The sequence below is a fragment of the Terrapene carolina genome, unplaced genomic scaffold (genome assembly GCF_002925995.2).
Source record: "Terrapene carolina triunguis isolate 2854851 unplaced genomic scaffold, T_m_triunguis-2.0 Scaffold67, whole genome shotgun sequence".
Taxonomy (NCBI): Eukaryota; Metazoa; Chordata; order Testudines; family Emydidae; genus Terrapene; species Terrapene triunguis.
In genome coordinates this window covers 28,374,617-28,386,831 of record NW_020664418.1, presented here as the reverse complement: position 1 = coordinate 28,386,831, position 12,215 = coordinate 28,374,617, and the positions used below count along the sequence as shown (strand labels likewise).

General features: G+C 43.7%; 1 protein-coding gene across 2 annotated transcripts in view; it reads left to right on the top strand.

Moving 5' to 3' along the window:
- UNC13C (unc-13 homolog C) overlaps window positions 1–12,215 on the top strand; it is a 404,743-nt gene that overhangs the window by 169,045 nt on the left and 223,483 nt on the right. For both annotated transcript variants that reach the window (XM_024198093.1, XM_024198092.1), the window contains one exon: window positions 735–898. In XM_024198093.1, coding sequence (XP_024053861.1) covers window positions 735–898 — 164 coding nt within the window. The remainder of the gene's footprint in view (window positions 1–734; window positions 899–12,215) is intronic.

The following is a 12,215-nucleotide window of genomic DNA, read 5'->3' as shown; positions in this document are numbered from 1 at the left end:
GGTTATGGACTGGGCTAAAGAGAAATGGTTGTGTAAAGGTTAAATGGAGATCTCAAAATTGTTGGTCATCTTTTGTCATTGAAAATATCCAGGAAACTGAATTCAACAGTCCTGTTTTTTGGATTTGTTTGTAGCTAAGCCAGGCAATCTGAGAAGAACAAATCTCTGTCATTGCGTGCAAATTAAATGCTAGCTCTTGCTGTGAAGGTTGCTAAACCCTGATCCTTGCTATGTTCCTTTGTTCTTTGAGCAATTTCTGAGATATTCTTAACAAATTGCCTATAACTCAGAATATTTAAATCATGAAACTTGAAATTCATTGGTTAAAAATCCAATTCAAGCTGCTGGACAGTTCAGTGAGCATTATAACATAATGATATAATTCATTAACAAGGGCACATAAGACAAAAGAGAAACTTCCTGCACTATTTTGTATAGCATTAGAATTGTCTCTGTCGGCAATGGTTAACTGAAATGACCTTATGTCAAGGAGATAGTGATTCAGCAACCTGATCTAGCCTGCACTGGCAGAGCTCCATTTAAAAAGTATTTTTAAAGCTTTAGTCTTTCCTCTCCAAATGATGGTTAGTTTGGTATTAGTAATTGCAGAGGCAAACAAAAATTGAAATTAATGAATACTCTGAAAAAATATTTCATAATATAGAATAGTCTTATATAATGCCACATAGATATTGAAATTTCCTATTAATTTGAAAAAAATCTCTTACCTGTAGAACCTATTCCATTATTTGACTGAAGTTAAATCTAATGGTGGTGTAAAAATCCCTGAAGTGAAAGGAGATGAAGCCTGGAAAGTATACTTTGATGCTGCTGCACAGGAAATTGTAGATGAATTTGCAATGCGTTATGGAATTGAATATATTTATCAAGCTATGACGTAAGTATATCATTTCTAATTTTTAAAAAATTTATCAGAGGGGAGTGAAGAATTCAAAACCTTCATCCTTGTTTCTTATTTTCAAATGCAATCCTGATCAAAAAAGTCTCTCTTAAATCTATTTCTCAAAGAATACTCAGAGTGAAGTACTTCACAGTTAACAGTAGAAATGTGAAAGTGTTTTATTAGCTATTATTTTTATCCGCAGAGTATACTTACCAATAGACCATCATAATCTCTGTGGGCCAGATCCAGAGCCCTTTGAGGTCAGTGGAAGGACTCTCATTTGCATCATTTGGCTTTGGTTCAGTCCAAATTATTTTTGGATTAATCAATAAATCAGTAGGTGTAGTGATATAACATCAGTCCCAGAAGTACAGAAAACTTAATGGTGATGTCAATAATACAATAGTACATTTTCACAATTTTATATATAAGGTATGCTGACCACAACTTCTAAAACTTGTAGGTGATTTGTAGTGTGCGCTAGATAATCTAAATTGAAATACCCTCTGGTCACATTAGAACAGGGCCCCTTACTTAAGGGGCTTTGTGTCTGGAGCTTAAAGGAGAATAATTCTCCATTATACACAGTATATTTGCCCAGTGGAAAATCTGTCAGTATAAAAGGACCAAATTCTGCTTTCAACCATGCTCACAGAAATCCAGATGAATATTATTAAATTCACTAACACTACAAAAGTTGCTGTTATAGTTTTTTTTTAATTATTATTATTATTCAGGCATGTATCTTGTTTCTACCATTTCTTGATAGTATATTTTAAAAACAAAGTATCTTCTTTTATAGTGCTAAGGCACATAAACCCCAAAGTTTTTCATCACAGGATTTAATGGCACCATCTATTGCAATGGTTATTTCTTTTATTTACTGTATCTTATTGTTAAATATTGTACTGGATCTCTATCTGCAAGGTAGGAGGGCATTTGTGTATTTATATGCACTTGTTTAGTGCAACTCCTCCAAGGATCTCAAAGCACATTGGACAAATGAATTAGTTAAACCTTGCAATTCCCCTCTGGTATTATTAAATCCACGCTACATGTAGGGAAACTCATGCACAGGGTGTGCATACATAGAACCTAAACCTCTGATTCCCAATTCCCTGCTCTAACCACTAGATGCATTTACCCTCTCTCCTTTATCTTTCCATTTGCTTTGTACATCGTTACATCTTGAGGTGAATTATTACTTAATGTACTATTATAATTTTATGCTAGATTTATTTCTATTGTACAATGTTCCCATAAATGATTTAGGACCAAGTCCTTTAAAGAGAAATGACATTTATTTTATAGTATAAAACAATGCAGTGTATGGTGCCTACTGCCTTCACTTCCTTGATGAAAACAAAAACAATACTGGTTTCTACTCCATGATAATCTCTTGAGAGTTAAGGCCTGGGCATGGGATGCCTTTCTCAGAAAAAAACAGGTCTGATTCTATGTCACAAAGTTCCCTTCTAACTACCCCTTGGGTTTGACTGGTTATCTCACTGGGGGATAAATGTGCACCAGTCAGAGACCTTTCGCTGAAAAATGTCTTTACTGAATTTTTTTTTGTTTTGTATTTTACTTCATGATGACTAGATAAAAAATCTATTGGAAAGTTTGAGAGTACTGTCATTTTTCCACAGGGTGGTTTAAATCTAACTATTTCTGGATTTCAAGTATGATGTAAGCTAGGGTTGTATGTTTGGGTTTTTTGGATTAAGGTTTTCATTTAGTATTAGTAAAAATAGAAAGATTAATTTTTCATTTAAAGAGGAAACTGCAATTTTCAATTGGTAAATAATGTAACAACAGCCTGATTTTCATCATAAAAAAAAGGAAGAGAAACAGAACTGAGCAAATACTGCAACACATTTTCTAAGAATCTTCATTCACTTTATATTTTATGAATTGGCTTAGATTGGCTTGTCCCCTTTTTGTGTTTGCCATCTACAAATATTCTATGAACTGATTTTGTCAGGAATTCCAAACTAGAAATTGTAAAGCAAACATTATAGAATATTGCAGAATGTGAATTTCAGATTCATAATCACAAGTAATTTCATCAGAAATTGGGGACAAAGAATTATGATCATCCTGTCGGGGAAAAGAAGACTATCATGACCTATTACGTTTTAAATTTTGTGTGCTCACAGTGAATAGCTCATATATAAGTTACAGACCAAGTATTGTTTGTTTAAATTAATTGGCAATAATTAATTTTGAATAACGAGCATGTTCACAAACCTGTGGACAATTTGTGAATAAAAAACTAATTTATCAAGTAAATTTTGTGTAGTAAATTATTTAGCCAAATCTAATGGGCAACTCATAAGAGTATGTGCACTCATACAGCTCAAGAGAGCATCTTGGTAAAAATACTGCAGTTCTACTGCAAGGAGTTTTCTTTCGGAGTGATCATCAATTGGCTTTGCTTGTGTTTATGAAAAGACATCTTTTTTGTGGAGTATCTTTAACAACCAAGAGAAATTTTGCAGTTTCTTGCTTTGGAGAATTGAGTAATCAGAATAAAGAGCAGATCCCATGTGGTAAATATATCTCCAGTCTAAAAGAAAAGCAATTTTCCAGTATACAACAGAAAGAGAATTTGAATGTAATTACTTGGCTCAGAGGAACACTTTGTAAGCATTTGACACTCAAAGCTCTGGTTTGCAGACTGTCCATTTCATCTCTTTTGGTAAAATTCACAAAAAGCACAACAACTGGCACTGATTACCTTTGTTGTTGTTCTCTTCAGAGAGGTTAAGTGGCCACAGAGACCCTTTCATCCTTAGACCTTATCTTTCCAGGAAAGGCCTGAGGTTAGGGTTTCCAGGTGTCCATTTTTTTTACCAGAATGCCAGGTGGAAAACCCTGGTGGCTCCGGTCAGCACTGCTGACTGGACTGTTAAAAGTCCGATCAGCGGTGCTACAGGTCTAAAGCAGGGAACCACAGCCAATGGGAGCTGGGGGGCGGTGCCTGCGGGCAAAAGCAGTGCGCAGAGCCTCCTGCCTCCCCTTCGCCCCTCCCCCCCCGCCTAGGAGCTGGACCGGCTGCTGGCTCCTTCCGGAGCTCAGCGCAGTGCCAGGACAGGAAGGGAGCCTGCCTTAGCCCCGCCGTGCTGCTGACCGGGAGCTGACCGAGATAAGCCCGTGCCCCAGCTCCAAGCCCCTGCCCCAGCCCTGAGCCCTCCCCAAACCCCGAGCCCCTTCCTGCACCCCAAACCCCTCATCCCCAGCCCCACCCCAGAGCCCGCATCCCCAGCCCCAAGCCCTCACCCCCTCCTACACCCCAACCCCCAGCCTCAACCCACAGCTCTCTCCCGCACTCCAAATCCCTTGGCCCCTCCCCCCAGCCTGGAGCCCCCTCCTGCATCCCAACCCCTCATCCCCAGACCCACCCCAGAGCCCTCACCCCGTCCTGCACCCCAACCCTCTGCCTCAGCCCAGTGAAAGTGAGTGAGGGTGAGGGAGAGCGAGCCACCAAGGGAGGGGGAATGTAGTGAGCAGGGGCGGAGCTTCGAGGAAGGGGCGGGGCCTCAGGGAAGGCACGGGGCTAGGATGTTTGGTTTTGTGCGATTAGAAAGTTAGCAACCCTATCTGAGGTACAATGGCTGGGGATGGGGCAGTGGGAAGAGGCTTGCAAAGCCACTGCCAGTACAATAGCTGTTCTGTATATCAGTCATGAACTCCTGTCTCCAGAGCTGCAGCACTGCAACTCCTCCAGCTACACTTACTTCACCATAATCCTGTATTGAGCTACTGGTTCTTTGAGTGCACATGGATTCTTGGCTGTGCATGCACTCTGTGTGTGCAAGACCAGATCCTTTTGACCTATAGTATCGGTCGGGGCTGCATCTGCAGCCTAGGGGTATGTCCACACCACTGAAAGAAGCGTGCAGAGTATAGAGAACATACCTGCAAAGTCCCCCTAGCACAGGCATAAATAGGCTAGCATTGAAGCTGGTGAGGCACAAGAAAAGACTTGTCTGAAGGGTGTGGGTATGGAGATGAGTACATACCCTACATGTTCTCTACTCCCCAAAGCTGTGCCTCCCTGTCTACACTGCTCTTATTAACAGTGTAGGTCTTACTGCCTCCCTGCTGCTGGAATCTTTCCCCTATGCAAGAAAAGACTCCTGCAATGGGGAAAAGCTCTGTCAGGGGGAGGCAAAGAGGAAAGGCTCTGCCACCTCACTGCCCCTGGAATCCTCCTCTGCTGCTCTCCGGCAGGGGGAAAGGTTCCAGAGTGGGGAAGGACTTTAGCAGCTCCCTGCTCCTCGGGCCCTTTCCCTCCACAGGAAAGACTCTGGCTTTGGGTGGTAGGTGGACACAACAGGGAAAGGCTCAGCCAGAGTGAGGACCCGCTGAAGTGTTTCCCAGCTGCATCCCTTCTGCCAGAACCTTTCATTGGCAAGTGTAGCTATGCATCCCAGTGCGGAACCAGCCTGCTTTTCACCTGCAGCATGTAGCTACACATATGCTGCACGACGACACCAGTGGTATGTAGTGCAGACATAGCCCAGATAGCCTGGCACGCTCCCATCAGAGGGCATAAAGGGCAGAGTGGGTCCCATCATCCCTCAGTTCCTTCTTATTAACCATGGCAGCAAGATGGAATCCCTGCAGTGTCTGCCTGCTTCTCTGTGTTAGTTTAGTGGTGTTAGTTAGATATTAGTTGGTCTTGTGGTCCATTGGCAGTGGTGGATTAGCCACTAGGCCAACTGGGCACGTGCCCAGGGGCCCCGGCCAATTGGGGCCCCCCAGAAAAATGGGCACTCCACACTCCACTCCACCTGCCCGGTGCTCCTGTGGGGGAGTGGGTCAGGGTGTGGGAGGTGGGGAGGACTGCAGACGGAAGGGGTGGGGAGGGGGCCCCACTTGCTCTGGCCCAGGGCCCCACAAAACAGTAATCTGCCTCTGCCCATTGGCAACACACACACATAGAATTCTTATTTTAGTTTGATTCTAGTTGTAGGCTAGACCCCTGCACCTGTATAGGGGCTCTTTTAAAATGTCAGAAGCAAAATCTCTAAAATTTAAAACCTGCCCCTCCTATGAATTTCCAGCGGGCATTAGTGATGGGCATTCTACATTCGTGTTTTGTTTGGGAGAGGAACATATTCCATTTCGCTACTTCTCTAAGTGGACTCAAAAAGCTAGAGAAGCCCACCTAAAATTGTTCCTCCTGGTGCACTCTAGGCAAGATTCCTTGGACACTGAAAGGAGCTAAATCTCAGTTCTCCTCTCCTTCCCATTAGTGCCCTGGTGAGCTGAGATTCCACCCCAAGTCCCACACTATATTGACAGAGAAGCCCCAGTTGTCTGCCTCTATTCCAACTTCAATAACTTCTAACAGTGGTAGGAAGAACCACCACTCGAAAGCTGAGCCAAGGCATAGGTCACCTTCTCCGGTGCCTACCTAGGTGAGGCACAAGTCACCACATGCCCAGCTTTTCTGAGTTCAATAGTCAAAGGGCAGCCAATTGCCTGAGAATAGTCTCTCTGGAGTCCTAGTACTAACTGTTAAGAGAGTAGTGGTGATACCCACTAAACCTGTAGAATGTCTCTCTCTCAGTAATGATCATTCCATACCCAGTAACTCCGTACCCACAGCCTCTGTATAGGCAAATTTGGAACCATGCTCCCTGGTGCTTTGCACATCGGTACCTAGTGTGTTGGTACCTAGGGCATCTATGGTTCTGAGTGATTTATATGAGAGCACAGTACTGGAGTCTCCAATACTTGAGGGGATGAGGGTCGTGCTAAGCCACGTCATCGGTACAGGAGGTAAAGGAGGGATCTGCGATACTGACTTCACCATCTTCACAGTTAAGAGAGCACAACAGAGCCAGAACCCTGCTGACAGGACAACCTCTCTCAGAAGAGGTGTATCTCTTTTCTCCATCCTCATTGAGGCATAATAGGGATTTCTCTCTGACATGCATTGCTTCCCTTCTGTCAGGCCTGGCAGGCTCACCAGGCCTACAAATGAGAAACTGTTGGAGCCTGCACGGATCTGTCTACACAGCTTGCAGCAACGAGCCTGCCAACCCTGGTCAACAGACTCAGGCTCGTGCTATTGTACTAAAAGTAACTGTGTAGACATTGTGGCTCGGGCTCTGAAGCTAGCGATGGGGATGGGTTTCAGAGCTTGAACTCCAGCCCAAGCCACAACTTCAAATCCATGTCTATACAACTATTTGTAGCACAAGCCCGAGTCTGTTGAACTTGGCTGTGAGAATCATTGCTGGGTAGATCTCCCTCAAAATATTTGTGGCACATGCCAGTGTCCATTACCGCCATGTCCAAGGGAGTTGACAGGTTTTGCAGAAAAATGCTCAGAGGATCACCTGGACCCAACTTTGTTATATCTGACAGCCTGGGTGCTGGCTGGCGGGCTGGCTGGCAACACTGAAAGAAGCTGTTCAGCTAAAGTTCAGACCATTCTGTTCCAAAGCAGGAAACCCTCAACCAGGGCAACTTATAAAGTGGAAGAGGCATTCTGTTTGGGCATCTCAGCACCAGTTGGTTCCCTTGACATCACCCATGTCAGCAATATTGGATTATTGACTAGCCCTGAACAAAATTAGGCTATCAACTCCATAACAGTCCATCTAGCAACAACATCAGCACATCATCCTACTCTCCAGGGCCACACTTTATTTTCCCATGCTACAGTTGCAAGATTCTTTAAGGGCCTTCCTTGTGTTTTTCACACCAGTTTGAGAGCCCCTTCTCTCTTGGGACCTCAATATAATATTAACAGGGTAGATGGGTCCATCCTCCCCCAGCTCCTCTACCACCTATCCGTGAAAATGGCCTTTGTAGTAGCTATTGCATCACCTTGGAGAGGCAAGGGAGATACAGTCCTTGGTTCAATGTTTTAAAAGGACAAGGTCAATCTCAGGCTTCATCCTAAGTTTCTGCCCAAAATTGTTTCAACAAGTTATGTGAATCAGTTTGGTCATCTCCCATTGTTCTTCCCCAAGCCTCACTCAACCCCAGGTAAGCAAAACTTCTCACACTTGATGTGGTAAGGGCACTGTATTTTTATATTGACAGGATGAAACCATTCAAGAACATCCCTAAATTGTTAGTGGTGGTTGCAGAAAGGATTAAGAATCAAGCAATAGCCTCTCAAATATTATGCAAGTGGATTTCCAACTGTATAAGGACAAGTTACATATTAGCCAGGTAGATCCACCTAGCCACTTTAGAGCTCTTTCCATTAGAGTTCAGACAGCCTGTTAGAAAAATGTCCCTATTTGTGAAATCCGTAGGGCAGTTGCATGGAGCTTGATCCACAACTTTACAAGATACTACTCTTTAATACAGGCTTGCAGATCAGATGCCTGCTTTGTTAGGGCTGCTCTGTAGTCACTGTTTAAGTGGGACCCCTACTGCCTGCCTCCAAGCAGACAACTGCTTGTTAGACACCAAGAATGGAATCCATGTGGACAATCACTCAAAGAAAGAAGTTACTTACCTTACAGTAACTGTGTTTCTTCAGGATGTGTTCTCCAAATAGATTCCATGGCCCATCCTTCTTTCCTGTCCTACTCCTCTGGGATTCTGTAGTGGCAAAGGGACTGAAGGATGGTTGGTCCTGCTCTGCCCTTTATGCCCTCAGCTCTGGGGACATGACAATATCTGGGATACTGGCATGGCTCCAACAGACACTGTTGGCCAGGGCGATCTGATCTGACACACCCCAGGGTGACTCCATGTGGACCACACATCTCGAAGAACCACAGTTGCTCTCCGGTAAGTAACTGTTCTTTTATCTTCGCTCCCTCATAGTACCAAAGGCAGTGAACCTGCTGAAGTGTGTCTGCTCATACATGTAAGGGCACAGTGGGAATGAGAAGGGGGAATTTGGGAAGCAGTCAGATAGAACAGAAGCAGTACATGGAGAGAAGGACGTTTGGGGCAATGGAGAGAGACAGACAAAGAAGGAGGGCAGTAATGAAGGAAAGCACCTAGACACATTAAAAAGGGTTAAATTTTCCAGCGGTCCCCCATTTTGAGGATCTGTGTTACACATTGTAGCATGGGGATGTTGATGTATGCTGCAAACTTGAAGGAGAATCATGTGAGTGAGGATGGGAAACTTACAATTAAAGTGGTAACAAAATAGAGAAGATGTTTTCGTCTCCTTCCCCAGTCCAATGTCATTTATTTCCCTTTAAAAGAAATAGCCAAACCAGGGGCAAATAGCCTGATGCTGAAATTATGTATTTGGAGGCCTGGGCATGTTCTATAGTAGAGTCAAGTGCAATAAGCCTTGCGTCTTCTCCTCTCACTAGCAAGAGTAAGCATGGACAGCACCTAACCCTCCTATCTCAACAACATAATTCTCATTCCTGCAGAGTAATTCCCATTTGCTGTGTCACCTCTTTCGCCTGCTAGTCTTTACTGAACGTGACTGAATTGCAGGAAGCACACCAATCATCCACTAAGGTCGTTTTCTTCTATAGCTTTTGCTTCATTTAGGTGTGCTCGTTAATTAGCCTGTCCTGCATGTGTCTCTGTCAGCTTCAGCTGCTGATGAGATTCATTCTAGCATGAAGAGCAGAAGAGTCACAGGCCCTACAGATTGGTTGTGATCTTGCATTGTTTTAGGGCAGCAATAAATAACGACAGTGGACCTGCCTTTCAGTGATTCTGAGCAATCATGCTCCAAATGAAGTCAGTGGGATGTCATCGTCTCTGAAAATCAGGCCCCAGGTCAGTTTTGGCTACAGATGCAGTAGCACCATGCCACCCACTGAGCAACTGAGAGTTTTCTTAGCTTTCTGCCTGATCCAGCTCTCCTTCAAGTCAACAGAAATGTTGCTATTCACTTCAAAGGAATTAGGGTCAGATCCTTAGATCGCAGGCTCTTCTTTCCAGGGCTTTAGGGGGAATTCACCCCTGTGCTTTGGCCAGGGGCAACTCCAGGCACCAATGCAGCAAGCGTGTGCCTGGGGCGGCAAGCCGCGGGGGGCGGCGTGCCAGTCACCATGAAGGCTGCAGTCAGGCAGCCTTCAGCAGCATACCTGTGGGAGGTCCGCCGGTCCTGCAGCTTCGGCGGCAATTCGGCGGCGGGTACGCCGAAGGCGCGGGACCGGCAGATCACCTGCAGAAACGCCGCCGAAGGCCGCCCGACTGCCGTGCTTGGGGTGGCAAAAAACATAGAGCCGCCCCTGGCTTTGGCCACAAAGATACACCAAGAAAAATAGCTGAAAGCAGACTGCAAGCCACATCCTTGATGTAGGGAGTCTCTTTGACAGACTCATAGTCCCCAGAACAGGTGATATACCGTGTGTGTGGGGGGGGGGGGCTCCCAGAGTAGGCTGGGGTGGTGAAGGGAGTCATGTTGGGAACAGGGAGGAGGAATAGCCAGTCATTCCTATGCTCCAGCTATTCCTCAGCTGCTGACAGGACCATAGCTACCATGGCAGCCGGGTGCTGGGCTGCCCTAACCAACTCCAGGAGTAAACTGGACCCTAGCAGCTTCAGGATCAGGAAGCTACAAACTGCATTTCCTTATTCCTTGGACCGGCATGAGGTTTCTGTGGAATGTAAGGTCAAGAGAGTAGACCGTGACCTTTATTCCCCATCTCCTTGGGATGCTTTGGCTCCACTTCTCAAATCATCTAATAACACTTAGAAAGGCAATAGAAGAAATTTTATATTTTCAAATGATTTTCCTTTTATTAATTTTCTAAAACCCTGCAATATAAGACTATTATTGCAGATCTGCTGCTGCTGAAAATATGCCACTAAGCTCCCTCATTAACAGCAATTTAAATGTTACATACTTAGAATTTCAACTATGTTGATACAGTAAGGAAACTGCATTTAGATTTTTTAAATTGTTTTGACACCAAGCTAATTTTATTGCAAAATTGAAGCCAAAAGTGCTTGATGTTAATAATCCAGTGCCTTTTAACCGTGCTGTGGAAAAATGTAAGCATTTCTAAAGCCTGTAGTTTCATTCTAAAAAATAACTGAGATATTTGCATTTTAATTTGTTTTATCTTACAATACAATCTATTCTTATACGGTGTCATTTGTGAAATGCATCCTAAGGCACTCTTCTAGCCTATATCATTCCCCCCTGTGCTTTGGCCACTTGATGCACTAGGCAAAATGGCTGAAAATGGCTCCCAAAAGCAAAACACAAGTTTCCTTTTATTAACCAGGTTACATTGATCTTATGGCTGACCTTAAAAAACCTAGGACTAAGCTTGCAAAGCTTAATTTGTGTGATTAATCCATACTCATAGAAACAGTCCACTTCAGTGAGAGTTCCAGATCTAAGGAAGTGCCACAGTTAAAGGGCTGAGATCCACACCTTGAGCCAGATCCTAGTTCTTTCTATGTCCTCCTTACTCCAACTGCGAAAAGGGGATCATGAAATTGGCCTAAATCATGCGTCGCTTGCAAGAGGAAGGAGAGTGGCCAAAGCACTGCTGCTTTCTGGCAATCCACAGCTGTCAGAATGGGCATTTTGAGGAACATTGCCAGCTGCTGCAAGTTAGAGCAGCACTGAGGTTGCTCTAACTTTCACAGGCAACTTAACCAGCCCAAAGCTGGTTTTAGGAACTAGGGAGCTGAAAGGCAAAGTAAAGCCACTTTTGTCCTCCTTGCCCCCTCTCAGATTCACACAATGTACTGCTAAGCCAGAGTCAAGGACTGAGGCTCTTGAATGTGGCACTGACCCTTCAATTTCATACTTACAAGCAGTCCCACTGAATTCAGGGGAATAACATTATATACATAAGTGTTTGCAGGCTCAAGTCCTAATTCTCTTATATTAGTATATCTCCAGTGACATATATGGAATTGTATCAATGGTCTCTAAATGAGAGGAGCTGGATCGGTATGTCTAGTAGTAACCAGAACTTGACTTGTCTGATAATCTCTTTCCTCCTATAAAATTTTTAATAACCAGATTTTATAGTTTTATAATTTGATTAATGCTTTATGCCATCCAAAAGATATGACTGTAGAATATCTCTTTTTAGATTTTTTTTTTACTTGACATAGTATAGTATATTTATGCAAATTTATTATCAACTCCTGCTGAGCAAAGCACAAAGCTAGACATACCTAAAGTTTACAATAGCATGTGCTTTAAACATCTAGGATGGAGTTAATCTGTGTCAGAAAATAAAAACAATATGACAGCAGAGAATAACAAAAAGCCATAAATATTAGATAAAATATTATGACTGAATCGTAGGTTAAAAGTAATTCTGCTAAACAGTTGCTGTGACGAAGTGGGACTGTTCTTAATGTTTCCGCTGAATACTGTGTG